The following is a 20419-nucleotide window of genomic DNA, read 5'->3' on the forward strand; positions in this document are numbered from 1 at the left end:
CGAAGGGCGTGGCAAAAGGGGCGAGGTGACGCGACGTGGTGACGCACAGGAGAGTTGGGGCGGGACCGGCGGTCGGGGCCGCTGTCAGAGACGGGCCCACGAGCGGGGCGTACGGACACGCCGGTGAGTTCCGCGGCAGGGCCGAACGGTGGGGCTGGACCTAGCCGGGCGGGAGAGCCGGGGGCGGGGGCCGGAGCCGGGGCCGAAGCGAGGCGAGGGTCGCGCCGGGGGCCGCGCTGGGCCGGTAGCCCGCGGTCGCGCCCCGGTGTCCTTGGCGCCGCCCGGGCGCCTGGGAGGAGGGGGGCGGGAGGGCGGGACTGTGGCGAGACGGGCAGCCCTGCGGCCAATGGGAGGGCTCAGCTGTTATCTTCGGGCCTATAGACAGCGAGGGACGCCGAGCCCGGGCGGTGGCGGCGGGCGCTGATTGGGGGGCGCGGGGCGGGGGCGGGCCTGGCGCTCTCTCGGGGGCGGGGCGGGGGTCCCTGTGCCCCTTCCCGCGCTCCTCACGGCGCCCGCGCCCGCCCGGCCCCTCCGCGGGGCCGCTCCGTTCCCTTCGCCCGCTCCGGGAATGCCGTCCGAGCCCACGGCGGCTCGCCGATATCTCCAGAGGGCTCTGGTGGGCCGGGGTCGGCCTTGCAGCGGACACGGAGGGTCTGCCCCGGCCCCCGCCCGCTCTGAGGCCCTCGCCTGCCGCGGGCCCGAAGGTGCCCGGTGCTGGATCAGCTGTGGCTGCAGCCGGTGGCGCTGGCCCCGCCGCTTCCTGGAAGTTGGAATTTGTGCTGTTTTTAACCTAGAAAGTATTCCTAAGTCGCAGTCCTTACCAAGCACCTGCCATCTGTGCCGACGTCCCCATCCCGGCTGCGGGTGGGTCACATTTAGCACTTTAATCTGCTTATTGGCGCGCTCCGGGCCGTCATCTGTTGTGGGCATTCCTGAGGTATGACCTTTTGGTGAGGTTTGGGCTGTGGCTGGCTGCCCCTCTTCATGCTCCTCAGGCATCACTCCCAGTGTGACCTTTGCATTCCTGGGTGACCCTGATATCCCTTATCTCAGACTTGGTTTCCTACGTCCTTGCTTCTGGTTCTCTATTATGATCCAGCTTGCAATCATCCCAGCTCCAAGCTTGCCTGTCCGTATGCAGGCTTCTAGCTAACCTTTCCTGCAAGAGATATTCAAAGAGCAGCTAGTTCCACTCAGTTTGGGTCAAACTCTGGCATTAACCTCACTGTTTTCCAGAGAGATCACGGGATGCTGCTGAGTGACAGCACCAAAACTGGATATGAAACCGGAGATGATGATGCTACTTCTGTCCTAAAGCTCTTTCCCTGCCATATGCATGCCTGTGTTCTGGCACCGGATTCAGTTGGCTCTCTGAAATATCACGGAATCATGGGATGCTTTGAGTGGGAAAGGATCTTAAAGATCATCCAATTCTACCCCCCCACCATAAGCAGGAACACCTTACACTAGCTGAAGTTGCTCCAAACCCCATCCACCCTGGCCTTGTACACTTCCAGGGATCCAGGGCAACCTGTACCAGGGTCTCACCACCCTCACAGGGAATAATATCCTCCCAATATCCCATCTAACCTGCTCTCTGGCAGTGGGAAGCCATTCCCCCTTGTCCTGTCATTCCAGGGTCTTGTCTAAAGTCCCTCCTCAGCTCTCTTGGAGCCCCTTTAGGGACTGTGGGGGTCTCTAAGGACTTCCTGGAGCCTTCTTTTATCTAGGCTGAATATTCCTGGCTTTCTTAGCCTTTCAGAAAAAGAACAGTGTGTGTTTTGCTGTGTGGATCTGATGAGGGTGAACTGGGAGAATCCCCAGTGCTGTGGCACTTGTGGTCCTGCACCTGCTGGCCTTTCTTGTCAGGTGTTATTGTGGGCAGGGGGTAAACCTGTCAAACACTTTGTCTGAATTCAAGTGGCTGTGGGTCTTCCTCAGGCTCTTTGAACCAAAACTTCATAGTTTGCAATGGGGAGTGTAGCCCCTGCCATGCCAGGCAGCCAGAACTACAGAATCACAAACTATGCTCAGTTGGAAAGGACCCACAGGGATCACCAAGTCCAGCTCCTGGCCCTGCACTGGACCTTCCCCAAGAGTCACACCCTGTGCCTGAGAGCACAGTCCACATGCTTCTTGAACTCTCAGGCTTTGACCACTCCTCTGGGGGGGCTGTTCCAGTGTCCAAACATCCTCTGGGTGAAGATCCTTTTTCTAACCTAAAACCTCTCCTGATGCAGCCCGTGTCTGAACTAGATTCAGCTAGAAGGCTGGCTAGCAAAATGCTGGCTGTGAGGGTGTGTTGTTTTCTCTAGTCCCTTGTGAAATTTCATTTTAATCTGCTGAGCCGTGGTAACTGCTTTGCCATTGGGCTGCTGCTCGTTGGACTGGTCTATGATATGGAAACCAGCCAGCTGGGTCACCTCTAGCCTTGGGTCCTGCCTCTTGCAGGAGGAGCTGGGTGGAAAGGGCAGCTCCAAGAAGAGTTGCTCCAATTGCCTGCACTTCTTTCAGGATGATTTCCAGTGCTTTCCTTGGGCTGCCGTGGTTGGTTGGATGTGTGTAAAATCCCTCTGCAAACCCCCTGGCTGACCCCAGGCCTCCCAGTACATGCCCTGCGGAAAGCTGTAAGGTGGGACCTCTCAAAGGTCCCACACCAGCTCTGGGTTACTTTTCTGGGTTCTCTGAGCAGGGAGGAGTTCCTCTCTGGGTCTTTCACCTACACTGATATTCTTGGGTCTAGGCTTTTGAGGAGCAGCAGTCCTTCCTGGAGCCCACTTCTCAAGTGCTTTGCACTACAAACCCCTACTTTGCCAGCGATTTTCCCTGTAGATGGTTTCTTCCCAGCTTTATCCTGGTGCACATCACAGCAAAATAAGAAGAAAATCTTGGTCAAGCAGAGTGGTCATAGAAATGGAAGCCCAGACCAGCTTGGGAAGGAGAGTGATGGAAGAAGCTGAAATCAAGAGATGTGTGTGGCTTTGGTGTGCAGTGGCTCATTCGAGGCCGGTGTTGGGTACCCACCAAGCAATTTGCTTTGCACTGTCGTGACAGGGGAGATGATGATGCCAGGCTGCCAGGGATAGGAGAGGCAGACCTGGCCATGCCAAGTGTACTGAGCAAAAACTGCATTTCCAAGCCATCAGGGACCTGGCTGTGGGACAGGGTGGATGGATTAATCCATATTAAAAACTGATCCTAAGCTCGGTTCTCTGTGCTCGGGGAGGGGGTGGTCTCTGTTCAGTGTTCTCCTTCAGTAATTAATAACCCACTTTTCTGTTCTCCCTCAACAGGACCTTGTGTGAGGACAAAAATGCTTAACTTAAGGACTTGTGCAGCAAAACTGAGGCCGTTGACGGCCTCACAGACTGTAAAGACAATTTCCCAACACAGACCGGCAGCACCCAGGACGTTCCAACAGCTCAGGTGCTACAGTGCACCGGTGGCTGCCGAGCCATTTCTGAGTGGGACTAGTTCAAACTATGTGGAGGAAATGTATTATGCTTGGCTGGAAAATCCCAAAAGTGTACATAAGGTAAGGATCAACCTTGCCAGGATGTCACCTTCACTTCTCTGTGTGTCTGAATAGTGGGTGCAGGTAAGTGCCACCTCTTGAGAAGGAGTGAATTCGTCAGTAGGGGCTGGATGTTTGTGGATGATCCTTCTGCCTCACTTTGGCCAAAAGCAACAGCAGTGATTCCTGGAGCAAGAAGCAAGAGAAGCTTTTTCTGTTCGAGAGGAAACGCCATGAGCTTGGGACATGGGCAGCATCCTGGATAACAAGCGGATACAACCAATGGCTTCTGGGAATCCACTTGTAGCAAGCTCCCAATGCTGTGTTTTTTCCGTCTCTGGTGACTCATCAAGAGGATTGATTCTGGAGTCGAGGATGGGGAAAAGGGGCAAGGAGGGTATTCTCCACACTGTGGCTGGTTTCCTTTTTGTCTCTGGCATGGGTGGTATTCTGTTTTGGGGCAGACATAGTTAAGCTTGGCTTTGAGCTAGTATGTGCAAAGCCAGATTGCTGATCTACAGACTTGGCCTTATTCTGGCCTTGTCTCTTGTGTGGACTCCACCTTGTTCCAGTGACCTGTTTAACAAGATTCCTTCCCAGCTCCTCTCTGCACTCCTTTGTCCTCTCTGCACTTTTTGATGGGTCCCCTGATGCTGAGCTGCTGGGCTTGCAGCTGTCTCTGGTTGTGTTGGCTTGCAGGCTTCATCAGCCTGTGTGCCCTGCCCATGAGAGGAAAGTGCCACTCCTGTCCTTGATAAGCATTGGCCTCTGTCCTGCCAGATGGAGGGTCAGATCCTAGGGTGGAGCTCTTGGAAGGAGTCAGGCTGTCATGGGGACTGAGGTTTTTCTGTCCTTGTGTCGCGCAGAGACCAGCTGCTCCTTGCTGTGCTGTGTCCCACCAGGGAGGAGGGACATGTTCAGCTGGGAAGAGCTGGAATGTCTTTGTTGTCACCAAAAACCTCTGAGGCTTCTTGCTGGTGTGATGGTCCCGGCTGAGCACACTGAATGCATTTCCTCCCTGGACACACCAGGGGTTTAAACTGCAGAACAAGTTTTAGTACTTGCTTAAAATAGGGAAGGTAAAAAATAGGTTATTTTAGGGCATAGAATCCTTTAGCTGAGCTCCAGTTTTCAAGTCCAATGAGCAGAGTTGGATAATAATAACAGTAGAATAATAAAAATTAGAGAAGAGTGGGAGAAAGAGGAGGTGAAGTCATGATGGATGGGTGAGTTGTCATAGGGTCAGTCAGTGCTCCTTGCTCCTGGGACTGCATCACCTTAAAAGTGGGGACACCATCCTCCTGCCCTCCATTTGACCAGCTTGGGTGCTTGGTATAGCCCACACTGTCTCCCCATACCCTAAGCAACATGATGGGTGGTTCAGGGAAGGTGGCCAAACATCTGTGGCTGCAGGTGGGTGCTACCTCATACATCTCAGGTCTGTTCAGCCTCCCTAAGCAGCAGCCCTGGAGTTTGGGTCAAACTGGGTGACAGGGACACAGCTCTCCCCATGGATCTGTACATGAAACAGCCCTTAACACAGACCATTTAACTTGCCAGTGTTTGGGATTCCCTTTTTTAAATTGAAAGGGGTTTTAAGACTCCATCACCCTCAGAAAACTGAAGGTCCTTGTCCTGGTTGATAAAGAACACAGCAATGTGCATAGCATGAACCCATTGCTTGCTACTTGACTGCCTGCTCTCAGCAAAGATTCAATTTGCCTTAAGTTTGGTTCAGGCTACTCCTCGTCCTGCAGCTGTAAGTTCTGATGTTCATCATTTTCTCCCTGCTGGAGCAGGAGGTGCTGCCAGACCTGCAGACCATGCCAAGCAGGGTTGATGCTTCTGGAGCCCGTGGCAGGGGAAGGAGCAGGAAGCAGCCTGAGCTGGAGGTGGAGGCAGTGTGTCCCTTATGCACGTCCCAGCCTGAAGCACCCTCAGTGCCTGCAGTGGATGGGAAATGTCACCCCTGTTCCCGTGCTCTGCATGCCTGACCTCCAAGCTGAGAAACTGGGAAATGACAGTATGAGCCCACGCCCTTCTTCAGTAGCTGAATTTGGTAGAAGGTGCTGGTTTGGCTTGGTGAGCTGGTTTGGGATTTTTCTCAGTAGAGGAGCCTGCCCTGAGCTCCACTCACAGAACTGAGCTCGGGATCCCTCTAAAGCCTGAACTATACTGGTGTGTGGCAGGCAGCTTGTTCACCAATCTTTGCCAGTGCATGGAGGAGCACTGGGAAAGTCAGTCCAGGCTAATACTTTGTGTTGCAGCTGTGGGACTGTGTAAAAATGCCCTGAATCTGACCTCTCTTGTACCCAAAATGTATAATTTATGTACTTTATATCCTGTATGCATCTATACAGGGTGTAAAAGTGAGTGGAGCACTCACAGAGCTGCCACCAGCAGAGAAAAGTCAGAGGACAACCCCATGAGTTTATTACTGCTGTTACCTTTGACAAGTGCTGGATTAAGTTCAAAGTTCTCCTTCCCATGATAAAGCAGGATAACTCTGATGGGGCAGCCTCTCCCATATGAGACGGGAGCTCCAGAGGCACCTCTGTGCTCCTCAGAAACGCATGGGATAGCCCTTGGATTCTCTTGAATTCAAAATCACTTCAGCAGGTTGAAAGCTGATGTTTTTATGGCCCTTATCACGGCCCCAGCCTGCCCTGTGCCATCCAGACATCATTCTGTGGAGCAATAAACCACTCAGTGAAAGTGCCACACCTTGTTTGCAGAGTTTAAAGGGAACTTTTTCTTCCAAAACAGAAGCTAATTGCCACTCCAAGAGAAATGAATGGCAGAAGGGCGAAGGTTATAAAGGCAGCACCCCTGGCTCTGTCCCTGTCCCCATCACCCCCCTCTCAGGCTGACAGGTGCTCCTTTTCTCTTGCCTGTCTCTGTTTGCTAGTACATGAGCCAACCTTAAACCGCGGAGCAAAGTCTCCAGCCAGGTTCCTCTCCATCCCAAGGGCACAGAGCCCATCCCTGGGTGCTGCTCCCTCCATTTGCAGGAGCTGATGGCTTTGGGGGCACCCAGGAGCTCTGTGAGCCTGTGGAAGGGAAGGGCTGGGAAGGAACAAAAAGCAGCTCTTCCTATTTTCCCACTGAAATTTCCTTTATTAGTCAGAACAGGGTTGGGTGTTTTCTGTCTTCCCTTTTTTTCCCCTTGGGGGAGTTATTGTTTATCAGTTACAGTGTCAAAATGTTCCAGATCTTATTTCTGTTCCTTTAGCCTGACCTGTTTCTAAATTTATTCAGCTTGTGCAGTCATGTGACGGGACAATGGGGTGTTTGGGTAAATTGGGACTGAAAATACCTTCCTGGGGCATGTGATGGGTGCTGCAACCGGAGGAGCTGCGGGGGGAACAGCTGAGCTGGGGCGACTCCAGCAGAGGGCAGATTTTCAGTCCTTTCCGCCCTGCTTCCAGGGAACAAAAACTGATTTCTGCCCCAAACAACCCCTGCTTTGAGGGCATTTTTCTACTTGATTTAAACACTCTGGGGATGGCTGAGCTTTGCCCATCTCTGATTGCCAAAGCTGCATTTGGTGCTCTCTGGGGTGCAGGATGCAAAGCTCCCAGTCAGTGGAGAGACCCTTGGGCTGAAGCCAGCATGCAAATCCCACAGGATTTGTTTGCCATAGCAGCTTCCTGGGTCTGTGCTGGCACACAGCTGCTGTTCTGCTGTGCCCTCATCCTTTGCCATCATTTGGTGGCACATGAGACGAGGCACACGCGTGATGGGAGGATGTGCATTGGACTTTGTTTGGCCAGGCTCTCTCCTCCCCCAAGTCTGTTGGTGCTTCTACCAGGAGACCGGTTAACTTGGGTTTGGCCTGGGGCACTTCCAGGCTTTTCAGACAGTGCTAGAAGAGTGTGACAGTACACCAAGTCTCTCCAGGGCTTTTTTCCAGTGTTTTGATTTGTTTTCTTAACACCTAGAAATGCTCATCTGCAAAGGGAACAGGAGTGGAGGAGGCAGCTGCCTTGTTCTGGGCATGGGAGAGCTGGTATGGGGGTACCTCTTAGTGCTGTCGTTGGTGTCACCAAAAGGATGGGAGAAAATTGAAGAAGAAATAGAAAAATAAAAGCATTGCCGGTTGAGGGCTGAACAGCACAGTTTATGATGGGATTTAGGTCTCTGGCCATTCAGACCATGGAAAGAGGAAGAGGTGTGTTTGATTACAGGGCAGAAATATTTTTCAGAAAATATTGGGGTATTTAGAGAGCAGTGGCCTCCCCTGAGGAGAAGGAAATGCACTGGAAGTCCCGGCTGGGGCCTGTTGCTCAGAGCTGTGGTTCCAAGAGCAGAGCCAAGGGATGGAATATCACTCTGTCCTGTCCTGGTGCCCCTGCCAAGGGAGGGGTGGCTCCGGTGTTGGCCTCATGCCAAAAGAAACAATCCAGATGGATGGGAAGTGGGATAGTGATGCAGCTGGAATAGTGGGAGAGCTTTATTGCTCTTTTGTTCAAGGCAGGTGATGCTTTCAGCAGCAGTTGCATGGAGATGAGATACAGGGGAGGAGGCAGTTCTGTCCCCTGTTTTGGCAGTAAAGTTGAGACCTCTGTAACCTTGACTGAAGGAGATGTTTGGACTGCAAGTGAAGACCCTGGTCATCTCTCTTCTTTCCTTTTTCCTAGTCATGGGACATCTTTTTTCGCAATGCCAATGCTGGAGCTGCTCCAGGCACTGCTTACCAAAGCCCCCCTTCGCTGACTACCAGCCTCTCCACCCTGTCCCAAGCCCAGTCCCTGGTTCAGGCACAGCCTAACGTGGATAAACTGGTGGAGGACCATCTTGCAGTGCAATCTCTCATCAGGGCATATCAGGTAAGGGGACTTTGTGCCGAGGAGGGTCACCTCCTTTGTAGAGGGGCTTGCAGGGGCTGAGGTGGGCTCGAGTTAGTGCTAACGATGCACATGTTTGCATGGAGAGCACGCGGGATAGGAGCTGGGCTGCCTCACAGGAGCAGCTGATCTGTTGGGGCAGAAGCTCAGCTGATGCTTTGCTGGACAATAGGAAGATTAAAGCTATTGTCATCTAAACAGGGTGGTAGGGAGGGGGAGATCTTCTCCACACTGGGTGGTTTGCTGCTGTCTGGAATGCTGCCCCAGTGCCATGGGCTCCTGCCATGCTTAGCAGTGGCATGGAGCACCCATCCTGCTTCCCCCTGTTGCTGACAGGACTTCCGAGGAAAGGAATGTCTCTTCAGTTACCTTGTTTTAATGACTAATCTGTGTTGTTGCTTCCAGGTCAGGGGTCACCACATTGCAAAGCTTGATCCTCTCGGCATTAGTTGTGTAAATTTTGATGATGCGCCAGTAACTGTTTCTCCAAACGTCGGTGAGAATTACTCTGCAAATTAATTCTAATGTAATTTAACTTTTTTACCCCTCCCCTCTTTTGTTTTTCTCTCCCTTTTGGTTCCTGTTCTCCTTTCCATTCCTGATGCATTTCATAGATTCGAGGGCATCATGTAGCACAACTCGATCCACTGGGCATCTTGGATGCAGATCTGGACTCCTCCCTTCCAGCCGATATTATCACATCCACAGACAAACTGGGTGAGGGCTTTGAGAGCAGTTGGTGCTGCATTGCTTGAGCTCCCCTCTCTTTCACAGCTTTGTAGGTAGATTGCTTCACAGGCCAGGGGTCTGAAGTTTCCTTAGTAATGATCACTCTAAAATTGTGGTTGCCGGTAGCAGCAGCAGTGCAGTCCTGCCACCCTCTGGCTGTCACTCCAGCACTCAGCTCACGTATCTTCAACCAGTACCAATCAGTGTTATCACTGATCTTGCTCATCCAGAAGCAAAAACCCAGAAGGGCTGGAAGCAATTGCATCTTCTAGAAATGCAAAGCAGAGAGGTTTTTTTGTTGGTGAGAGCTGGAGGTCTGTTCTCTCAGCTCCTCTTGCTGCCCTTGGGGACCCTCAGAGCTGGGGGAGAATGTACTGGGTTCATCTCTGCAGGGCTGAGGCTCTCCTGAACTTCAAGCTTGCCCCAGCATCTGTAAATCCTTTAATTGCCTTTTGTCCAAGAAGGAACTATGAGTCCCTACTGGTGATCATAACAAGGAAGCTTTGGGATGCATTCCTGTCCAAGCAGAGAGGTGGAAATTCCAGTGCATTTGAGTGAGAGCTGCATGAATGTTGTACAGAAGTGTGTGTGGTTCCCAGGACTTGAAATCCTGATCTTAAAGTGCTTAAACCCAGCACCTCTCCATGTGCTTTAGAGCTGATTTCTGTAGTTTGCTACCATTCTCCTAGCCAGGATGAGGTCACTGAACTCTGTCACCTCACTGGGGCTTCCCAGGGTGGTTCCCTGGCTCTCTGAGTGCTCCAGAGGCATGCTCTTGCTCCTAACGTAGAGTAGAGCAACAGTGATGATTACTAACCTCGCCAATTGACACAGCCAATCAGAGTGCACGGTGCATGTAAACCTCCTTGATTCCTTATTCATCTGCCAGCACAGGGACACCAGCCCTGGACCTGCTGGACCTTCGGACAGGATTACATGTACCAGGAGCAGTAGGGAAGGGAGTAGGTTTTGCTTGGACCAGTTCACTGGATGATGAGGAAGCTGCTTCATCCCATAGTCTGGACATGCTTCTCTGGAAGACCAACCCTTGGATGAACCTCAGGAGCCATCCGGCTCCAGCTAGGAGTGTGTCCTGTGCCTCTTGCCATTTCGATGGCAAGTGGGGAGATGAGTGCTGTGAACCCAGCTGTGGGAGAAGACACATGTGCTCATAGTTACCATTGTGAGGAAAGCAGGAAGACTTTTTAGGTGAACTTAAAGCCACTCACCATGGCTGTGTAACTCAGTTGTTACAGTGTACAGCTGTAACAACATCTGGGGGAAGCAGTCCAGGCTCCGTTTTCCCTGCTTCTCCAGGGTGAGTTGCCACAAGCCAAGCAGTATGTCCCAGTGTGGCTCACTGCGGTGTCAAGCATTCAGGTGTAGATGGTCCATAGGCATTGGCTGGAAGGAACCTCAGCATGGGATCTCTTGTGTATGAGCAAGCCCTTAAGCTTAATCTCTGTTCCTTTGTGCCATATTAAAATGAAAGCCACAAAGGAACAGTGGTTAGTGGTGTTTGATTTGCTTCCCAGGAGTCCATGAATTCATAGGAAATAATGACTCCTGGGAACAAGATATAGTGGTGGCAGCTGCTGGCTCATGCAGGGATTGTGTCTCATGGTAGAACGCCAGACTCAGGTGGCTAGGTCTTAGCAAAAGACTTTGTTTAACTTGCTATAAGTATTATTTATACTGAGTAGATTTCCCCTTTATATTCTTATCTTGGAAAACCTCATCTAGTCAATCCTAGGTGTAACAAAATGAATTTAGCTTGCAAATAGTGTTCAGGAAGAGGGGAAGAAGTTGCGGTGGTGCAGAAGACAGAACTCCAAGGTTGGGTGTTGCCTGCTTGTGGCAGAAAAAGCCAATTTCTAAGCAGATCCTGCTGTCTTTTTGCTTTGAAGGAATGTGTAACACTTGACAGGGCAGTTAATAACAGGAGTGGTTTGGTTTTGAAACTTGGAAACAATCTTGTTTCTTCTTTCTGAACAGCAATGTCCTTTAAAGGTCAGCTCTCCTGGTGTGATTACAGTTGCCAACAGTTTAAGTGGCAGTGCTGTGATTCAAATGAGTTGGATGGTTAATCTGAGAAATTGATCCTCTTCTCAATTGCCTTTTGTTTAGCAACTGGTTTGGCTCTGGTTTGGAAGCTCTCTTTGGATTAAGCAGTGCGATCTTTGGGGAAAATGTCAGAGGGAGAAAACCTGTCCAGGGCTACTCCGTCTGAGGAGTGGTGAGGCTGGAGCCACCCAATTCCCCTTTCTCTTGTCTTTTCTATTTAAAAAAAACCCGAGTAATCTCATCCTGGTCTTCCACTGCAGCTGGTCTGGCATGGTAAGTGTGTAAAACAAGGAGAGGATGACTACAGGAACACAGTATGACCCTGAAAATAGAAAGAAAGAAATAGTACCTTAGCACACTGAAATCCGTGTGGTGTGTGGAAGGCTGTGTGTGTCTAAGTGTCTGTCTGTCTGTCTGTCTTTCTGTCTTTCTGTCTTTCTCCCCGTGGAAGGCAGCTGCCTCTGCCTCATGCCAAGGGGAATTGATGGAAATCCTCCTCCAGCTCAGGAGGAGCCAGGCGAGCCCCTGCAGGGACCTGGGCTTGAGGTGCTCCCACCTTCTTTTTTCCCACTTTGGGGAAATGTCTGATTTTCCCTGCTGACCCAAATGACAAGTGTTTCCAAGGCCTTTTAGTAACCTAGGTGAGATTGAGGCACTTGGATCATCTAACCTAGCTGGGCAGGCAGCTCTGGTGCTGCATGCTTGCCCAGTGTTGCAGTGTGCTGGCACTCCCACCTGCACCAAGCATGCTCCAGAGAGGCGGCTGTGCATGCCTGCTGTGCCGCCATCTTCCCTGTCTTCCTCATGAACTGCCTGCTTGTCAACACCCCAGTCCTCCTCCTCTGTGCAAAGGCAGCACACTTACCTCCGTGGGTTGACCTTGAAATCCTCCCAGTAGCACGAGCAGGGCAAACCTTCTGGAGCAGGTGTTGGTGGGAGGCAGCTCCCAGCTTCTGCAGAGGGTCCCACTCCCTGTGATGCAGTTTGGCAGGATGCTTTAGGTGGTGTCAGATGAAGATGCCAGGCCACCCTCTCTCCCATCAAGGTACAAGAGGAGATCTCAAACCATGCAGCTCAACTACTCCCCAGTGTCTGATGCCCCCTTCCCCTCCTGCTCCTCCCTCCTCTCATCAGACTTCCCACCAAGATTCCTTTTCTGCCTGGTGTATAGTCATCCTCCATCCGTGCCCTTTTGCCTCTGATGGATTTTACCTGTATTTTAAATGCTGTATTTTTTTGACTTGTGCTTTCCATGACTAGTTTTCACAGTTCCAGATTTTTTTTACTAACTTTGACTGCATCTCTCTGTCTTCTCCCTTTCTGCATCCCCCCTCCCTGCCCTCCCCAGACCTCGCAGTGTTCAAGGAGCGGCTGAGAGTGTTAACAGTAGGAGGTATGCAATTAATGAGCCCTTAACCCTCTGGAGTGCAGGACTCTCTTTGAATAGGTTATTCTGGGCATGAACTGAGCTGGTAAAGTGGACCCCTCCCATCTCCCTCCACTCCTGAATTTTGTGGCATGTTTTATTTTTAATTTCTACTCAAAGTCTTAATGTAGGTGTGTGAGTAGTGACACTTTGCCTTGTATAAATGCTCAGTTTAAACCTTGCTGGCCTTTTCTATACTGTGTTTGCATGCCTGGCTTGCTAGAGTACATGTTTTGTTGTGAATATTAATTTTACAAGGCCTCAATCTCCCTCATTGGTTCAAGACTCCTAAAAATCCAAGCTGTCTTCTGCTGGTTTTGTCGCAGGGAAAATTTGGCAGCTCGTCCCTTGTCTATCTCCATCTGATGGTGTTGCTGCCTATAAATACCAAGTGTTGTCAGAGCTGTCAGGCTGCAGCAAAGAAGAAGCAAAGATGCTTAGATGTCCTAAAACTCCTTCTAAAATCTGATGCTCCCCAAAGTGTGCCAGAGTGTCTTCAAAGCATCACAGGAGAACAAGCCAAAGCCCTGTGCTGCAGGTCTGCACGCTTCAGCAAATTACTGAGGATTCCCTGAAACCCTTCAACAGGCAGTTTGTGTGGGATGCTCCCTGCTGCCTCTCTGTGGGATTTCTGTTTGAATGGGAACCAAAGAGAAGCCCCAGAGATATGGGGCCAGACTCTCAACTCTTGTCTGGTTCTAGGCATAGCTCCGGAGCAGAGCTGCTGGGGCCTGTCTTCATTCCCTCTCCTGGGACTCGAGTGTCCCAGGAGCAGAGGGGATGAACAGCAGTGGCAGCCAGGAATGTGTTCCCAGTTTCTGGACTCACCCCTCAAGGCTGCACAGGAATGAGCCATGACCAGCCCTGTTGTCATGGAATCACAGACTGGCTTAGGCTGGAAGGGGCCTTTCATACTACCCAGTCCACTAGACCAGGTTGCTCCAAGCCTGGCATTGAACACTTCCAGGGATTGGGCTGTCTACAGCTTGCTGTCCATTCCTGACCAGACAGCAAGGGATAGACTTCTAACATGAAGTTCAAGGAAGGGGCCAGCTCAGGAGGGGCCAGTTTTTGCCTTCCATTCCCCCGAGGAAGGTGGATTACACTGCCCTGTCATGCTTAGATGGCGTTCCTCATCTCCTCTCTGAAAGAACAGGTCCTCTAAAAGCTCCCTCTCTAAAGTCTGGGGCCCTGGGCTGGTTTGGAGGAAGCTGGGAGTAGTGGTATGTGTGTCTACTGCATCTCCTGACCTGGGGTTAGGAAACACCTTGGGACAAGGCCTTGTTGGGGAGTGCAGGAGGGATGAGCAGGAGCCTGAAGAAGGGCTGTAGACCGACTCCTTCATCCACGCTCCTGCTTCAGAAGGGTCATGGGACTCTCCAGTTCCTGAACCTGCTTCTGCCTTTCTACATTGGTTTAGCAAGGTCAGCACTGTCCCTCCTATTCTGTGCCTCAGTTTCCCCAGAGACAACCCTGAGCGTCAGCTGGTAGTGAGGCACCTCTGATGGCTTTGGGGTACAGCGGGACTTGCCTGCAGCCCTAAATCCCAACCTCCAGCTCTTGAGGCCTGCTTGGTGCCTCTCCAGGCCCAGCTCAGCTCCCCACAGCCCCATACCATGAGTAGGAACTGCCTCCAAATTGTCAGCTGCCAGCACCAAAGGGTGGAGGTTTGCTGAGCAGAGCTAGGCAAAAGCTCTAATTAAAAAACTGTTGATTGGGGTGAAAGGGTACCTGGGCAGCCGAACCCCTGAGTGGCTGCTGGCCACCCTGCTCCCGGGCTGAGCTGTTCAGGAGAGTCCATCAGAGCCCTGTTGCCTTTTCTCTTTTTTGCTTCTCTGTCTCTGCCTCCTTGGGGTTTTGTCTGTTTGCTTGTGTCTGTTTTAACTGTTTCCTTCTCTGCGTTGACTCTCCCTTTTTAATTCCCACCATGTGCCGACACCTCTGATGTGCTCCATGACTCCTCAATTCCTGTTTCTTTTCTCTCCCCTTTGTTATAATTTGTTGCATGTTTTTTGTGTTCTTGGGGCTCCAAACTCCCTGACTCACCCTGGACTTTAATTGCCCATTTCCATGCATATACATTGCTTTGTGGTTCATTTCCTGCGGTGCCTTCTGTAATAACTCATTGTTCTGTGCTTAATGTCTTTTTGTTTAATTGTGGCTTGGTTTTTATCCATATAAACCTCCTTCATGTTTATTATTTTTTTATGCTGCTTTTTTTTTGTCCTTTCCCCACTTCTCCAAAACATACCTGGTCCCTGTGTGATGGTATCCACGTCCCTCTTCCTTCCTTCTTTCTCTTGCTTCTCCCACCCATGACAAATCCTGCAGGCTTTTATGGTCTGGATGAATCTGACCTCGACAAAGTTTTCCACTTGCCCACAACCACGTTCATCGGTGGAAATGAATCGGCTCTTCCACTCCGGGAAATCATCCGTCGGCTGGAGGTGAGGAGGGCTGGGGTCTCACCAGCTCTGTGTGCAGCCAGGGGCAGGGGCAGAGCAGTTGTCTTTGTAAAGTCCTTGGAAAGGGTCAGCCTGCACATACTAAGATTTTCAGGTTGGGAACTGCTTCTCAGCACTAGCCCCACTCACAAGAGTCACCTCGAGTAACCTGCTCAGCTCTGATTGTCTCCAGCTTTGTGCTGCATTGCAGCAACGCACTTGGTTTGCCCAAGGTGGAGCAAACCCCAGGCAGCTGGATATTGCCTTTTTTGAAACCTCTCCAGCTATGCTTTCCAGTTTGAAGCAGCAGCTGGTACTTGCAGAGCACAGGAGTGGGCTGGAGGCCAGTGATCCCCTCTTCAGGCACTGCAGCAGTGTTGCTGTCCTGCATGGGCATCCATCAGAGGGTCTTGGTGCAGGTTTGAGACCCCTGGGGCTGGAGCTTCCCACTCATACAGGCAGTTCCCCTTTTCTGCCAAATTTCATCCCCTCCTGTGCTTGGACTGATCTCAAGCAGCTCTCAGGCACGCTGCAGGCTGCTCAGCTGGTCTCTGCTGAGACTAGTTGACCTTGGAAGAAGTAAAACTGCCAAGATCTTTGCCCATCTGCAGGAATGGGCTCGTCATTGTGGGAGGAGCTTCTTCTGATTCTCCCCTGCCCTGTGGTGTGGGATTTTGGACTGCTCACAGGTGATGCCATGAAGAGGGAAAATCTCTCCTCTGAGGTGGTTGTAAAGGATTTGAGGGACTGATTGTGGGCCCCTCATGGAATGGGAATTAAATGGCTTGATGCTGGGTCATGTGCACGGTCCGAGCTGGCCTGCAGCATCCCGGAGCATGTCCTGCCACAGCCTGTTTCCTGGGAGTACAACTCATACAAGGCTCCTAAAGTGGGACTGTTGCAGGGCTGGCAGCTGAGTTCCCTCAGGATCCCCCTCCAGCTGCCAGGAATGAGGGTTGATGTCCCTGCTCTCATAGAAGGACTCTTTGGCTGAAAGGGTAAAGGGGGAGATGAAGAGCCCCTGGCCCTGTGATCCAGAGGGGTGCTGCGAGTGCCAGTCCTTTGGGGTTTGAGGTGCTGAAGCCCTGGCTGTTACCTGATAGCCCCTGATTTCCCTCCCTGTTGGAGCAGACGGCATACTGCCAGCACATTGGCGTGGAGTTCATGTTCATCAATGACCTGGAGCAGTGCCAATGGATCCGGCAGAAGTTTGAGACCCCAGGCATCATGCAGTTCACCAATGAAGAGAAACGCACGCTGCTGGCCAGGCTGGTCCGCTCTACCAGGTACCCTGGGGGGGCTTCACCTTCTCCATATCTTCCCCAGAGGTTTGCTCCCAGCCAGAGTGATGCAGTCACCAGCTGAGTCACATCTTGACATCATCTGTCGCCCTCACCTTCATGAGCAGGTTGACGCCACTGAGCTGCCCGTCTGGCAGGCTCAGGTGCTGGCAAACAGCCTGAAAATGTGGATGATCCTGAAAGAAAAGGTCTAAAAATAAGGATTAAGTGCAGCATGGTGTTGCAGGGTGGGGGGGAATGGCCAGCTGAACTCTGTGGGAAGACACTGAAGTGACTGTTGTGTGCTGCATGGTACCAGCTTGAGCATCAGCCAGTGCTGTGGCTGCCTTGGTGCAGTCACTTTCCCTTCTCTGGTTTCTGCCCTCATTGATCCCTCCCTCCCTTTGCGTCCTAGGTTTGAGGAGTTCCTCCATAGGAAATGGTCTTCAGAGAAGCGTTTTGGTCTGGAGGGATGCGAAGTGCTGATCCCAGCCTTAAAGACCATTATTGATAAGTCAAGTGAGAAGGGAGTGGATTATGTGATCATGGGAATGCCCCACAGGTAACCTTGCCTCTAGCCATGGTGCTGCCTGGTGCGGGTAGAAGGTGGGAGGATGCTGCTGGGGTTTGGTACTGGAGTGCACACTGGTTTCTACCATCACCAAATTGATCTTGGTTGGTGATGAACCTCAGCTGGAGAGCTCGGGCCTTGGCTGCTCTCTTCTCATCAGGATCTTTCCAGCTTCTCTGTAAATTCATCTGGAGAGGGGTGGTAGCTTGAGGTCAGAGCTGGAATCATGCTGGAATCCCAGCACCTACCCACTCTGGGGCATCTCAGCAAGTATGTAGGATGTGGTGTTGGCCAAACCATCCCTATGCTGAGGGACCTTCAGACTCCTCCTGGGGAGTTCCCATATCTGGGTGACCCCACAGCCATCACAGGAGGTGTGGCCTGTGGCAGGAGGGGTTATAGATCACCATCGGCACTCAATGGCTGTCAGCAGTGGCCTTGCTTTTGCAGGGGACGCCTGAATGTGCTTGCCAACGTGATCAGGAAAGAGCTGGAGCAGATCTTCTGCCAGTTTGACTCCAAGCTGGAGGCTGCTGATGAGGTGAGCTTCTCTCCTGCCTGCGGCAGGCTGCTGCTGCCTGACTCTGAGCAGTCCCCAGGGGCTGTGACTTCTTCTAGTGTCACTCAGTGGTACCGGTGTTGCACGGATTTCCACATTGCAAGCACACCTGGGTGATGGGAGCCTTTGTAGAAGTGCCAGTGGTGATCTGTCCTTGCCTGTCCTGGGGGTGATATGTGCCATTGTCTCCAGCACAGGCTTGGCTGTTGGCAGCTCTCCAGGGCATGAAGCAGCCTTGGGGTGGTTGCTGAGAGGTGGCCAGGAGCAGAAGTTTTATTTGTGCCCCTGGTCCCCATCTGCAGTTCTAAAGCAGCTCCAAAAGCAGCTCTGTCACTGCAATAAACTCATGTTCCAAAGCTTCAGCATCATAAGCTGGGATGATTTGGCTTTTGGGAAGCTGGGCTAGGCTGGTTTGATCCTGCCATGACCTTCAGTAGGATTTCAAGGTCAGAAAGCAGCAGCCTGGGGCCTCGAGGTGCCCTGATGTGCTACCTGGCTGCATATTGGGAGTGGTGCCGTGGATGGCCATGCTGCTGCAGTGTGGGTAGAGCTCAGGCAAGCGTTACCTGTTATTCAGGGTCTTTGCCCAACCCACCACACTTGCTTCATCCCCCACACCTTCAGCTGTATTTAGATAGGCTGGGTGCATGTCTGAAGTTGGTGGTGGTTTGGCACCTGGAACAGGCTTTCCTGGATGCCAGTTCAGCTCCTACAGTGAGTGCCTGCTGTGTTGGGGCAGTACCTACGAAAAATGCCCCCCTCTTCCAGCCTTGGGGTCCGCACTCCTCTGTCTCCTTCCAGGCCCCCAAAGCTGCTCATGCTCCTGGGGTGACTCTCCTGTCCCCTCCACCAGGGCTCCGGCGACGTGAAGTACCACCTGGGAATGTACCACCGGCGGATTAACCGCGTCACTGACAGGAACATCACCCTTTCCTTGGTGGCAAATCCTTCTCATTTGGAAGCAGCTGATCCTGTAGTTCAAGGCAAGACTAAGGCAGAGCAGTTTTACTGTGGGGACACGGAGGGGAAGAAGGTGAGTGCTGCTTAGACGTGTGTAGTGACGTGGCCTAGGCTGGGTGGATTTTGGTGGTGACAGGCTGGTGGGAAAGTGAAGTAACTGGTCTGCTTTCTGTTTGACGTGCCACTTCCCCTGATGTCACCCTGACTTTGCTCCCCCATCCTTCCCTTTTGTTTTTGGAGATAACTTTGGGAGGGGCTTGTCCTCCCTAGGCTCCCATTGCTGCTTTCTTCATCTCTGAACTGAGCTGGGCTGTGGGCACAGCAAATGCACAACCCCTGAGTGGAAGACAGGGACATGAGGGGAACCCCAAGGCAATCCAAGCACCACACCTTGGAGAGCTTGGCAGCAGGATCTCAGTGTGACTAGAGATAACCATTTCTGGGACTGGGAAAGCTGGAACTGGCAACAGAAGGCAGTTCTCCACACCCCGTTGGGAAGGGGCTGTGGGGAGCTGTTTGCTGTGTGATTCATTGCAGACCTGTCTCCAATCCTAAGAAGTGAAAGAGTGAGATCCAAAGTGCTTCCCTCCCTCCTACACCCCAAGGGCTGGATATAAATAGACTGATCCTGTCCTCGCCTGGCAGGCGATGTCCTTAGCCAGCCCCTGGGATGGTGACAAAATAACATCAGTGGCTCTGAGGCTCCTGGGCCTGCTGCTGCCCCTGGGGCTTCTGGGTTGAAAGTGTGAGAGAGCAGGGCTTCTCTTCTTCCCCCAGTGAGAAAAAGGCTTTGCTTTGGGATGTATGTATTTGGGAATGGGACTTGCTGCCCAGCTGGGGCATACCAGGTGTTGTTTTGCTGTCTGCTCAGAGTGCCTCAAGTGTGCTGCCCTCGCTGCAGGGGGGGGCTGGTGGCTGCAGTCTCTGCCCAGTGATGTGTCAGCCATGGCTGACTCCCCTCCCATCCCCTGGGAAAGCATTGGATGTGTTGATGAGCTGGTCTGTGTCCTTTCTGGGACATAAAGGTGAAAGCTCATGGGGAGGAAAGCTGGGCCCTTTCCTGGTGGTGCCCTGTTCTCTGTCCCTGATGACCTCCACGGCTTCCCCTCTCCCAGGTGATGTCCATCCTCCTGCATGGAGATGCTGCATTCGCAGGGCAGGGCATCGTGTACGAGACATTTCACCTGAGCGACCTTCCCTCCTACACCACCCACGGCACTGTCCATGTTGTGGTCAACAACCAGGTGAGGAGCAAACACCCTGTGCCTCTGGGTCCCTGGCAGAGCTGTCACTGCAGGCTCTCGAGCAGGGAGTAGCTGGAACCAGCAGCAGCTGTTTTCCTGCCAGTGTTCGTGGCAGGAGCCCTAACCTGGGGTCAGCAGGGGGTACTTCTCACCCAGCTGCTCAACAGCAGCAGCTTTTGAGCCCAGTCTGGTGCAGAGGTGATACAACCTGATGCTCGGTGTGTGAGGTCTGACTGGGCCGATCCTGTCTACTGCCACGGAAAGCAGGGGTGTTTCACTGGGACCAGCCTGTGTCCACAGCTGCAGCAGGTATCAGGATGTGCCACTGTGTCCAGACACAGGAGACAGGCAGGTTGTGCATCTGTAGCCCAGCTGCAGCAGCTGAGCTGCCCTTGGAGCTGTGTGGACAGTTTCCTGGGACAGCAAAGTGCAGCTGCCTCACGCTGAGCCAGCTGTGATATCAGTGTCCAAAGAAGGAGCTGCATAGCAAAGCTGTATCCCAAATGCAGTTGGTAACACTGTGCTTATCCTGTCTGCCCTGACTTGCTGCAGATCGGCTTCACAACAGACCCGCGGATGGCCCGCTCCTCGCCGTACCCCACCGACGTTGCGCGCGTGGTCAACGCGCCCATCTTCCACGTCAACGCGGACGACCCCGAGGCCGTGGTCTACGTGTGCAATGTAGCAGCAGAATGGCGAAGCACCTTCCACAAGGACGTGGTGGTGGATTTGGTAAGGAATGTGGCACAAGTAGCCTGAAGCTGGGACTCTGCCAGGGGTG

General features: G+C 52.4%; 1 protein-coding gene across 5 annotated transcripts in view; it reads left to right on the forward strand.

Annotated features, from left to right (window-relative positions):
- The window catches only part of OGDH (oxoglutarate dehydrogenase), a 25879-nt gene continuing 5460 nt past the window's right edge, over positions 1–20419 (forward strand). Inside the window, exons 1-12 of one of the 5 annotated variants that reach the window (XM_059870446.1) lie at positions 1–123; positions 3294–3535; positions 8155–8343; positions 8767–8857; positions 12503–12547; positions 14912–15027; positions 16156–16310; positions 16720–16866; positions 17326–17416; positions 18288–18467; positions 19510–19638; positions 20191–20370. In XM_059870446.1, coding sequence (XP_059726429.1) covers positions 3314–3535; positions 8155–8343; positions 8767–8857; positions 12503–12547; positions 14912–15027; positions 16156–16310; positions 16720–16866; positions 17326–17416; positions 18288–18467; positions 19510–19638; positions 20191–20370 — 1545 coding nt within the window. In that variant the 5' untranslated portion in view covers positions 1–123; positions 3294–3313. The other 4 variants (XM_059870445.1, XM_059870448.1, XM_059870447.1 and 1 more) reach the window with 4 other exon arrangements.

The sequence above is a fragment of the Haemorhous mexicanus genome, chromosome 30, assembly GCF_027477595.1.
Source record: "Haemorhous mexicanus isolate bHaeMex1 chromosome 30, bHaeMex1.pri, whole genome shotgun sequence".
NCBI classification, from domain to species: domain Eukaryota; kingdom Metazoa; phylum Chordata; class Aves; order Passeriformes; family Fringillidae; genus Haemorhous; species Haemorhous mexicanus.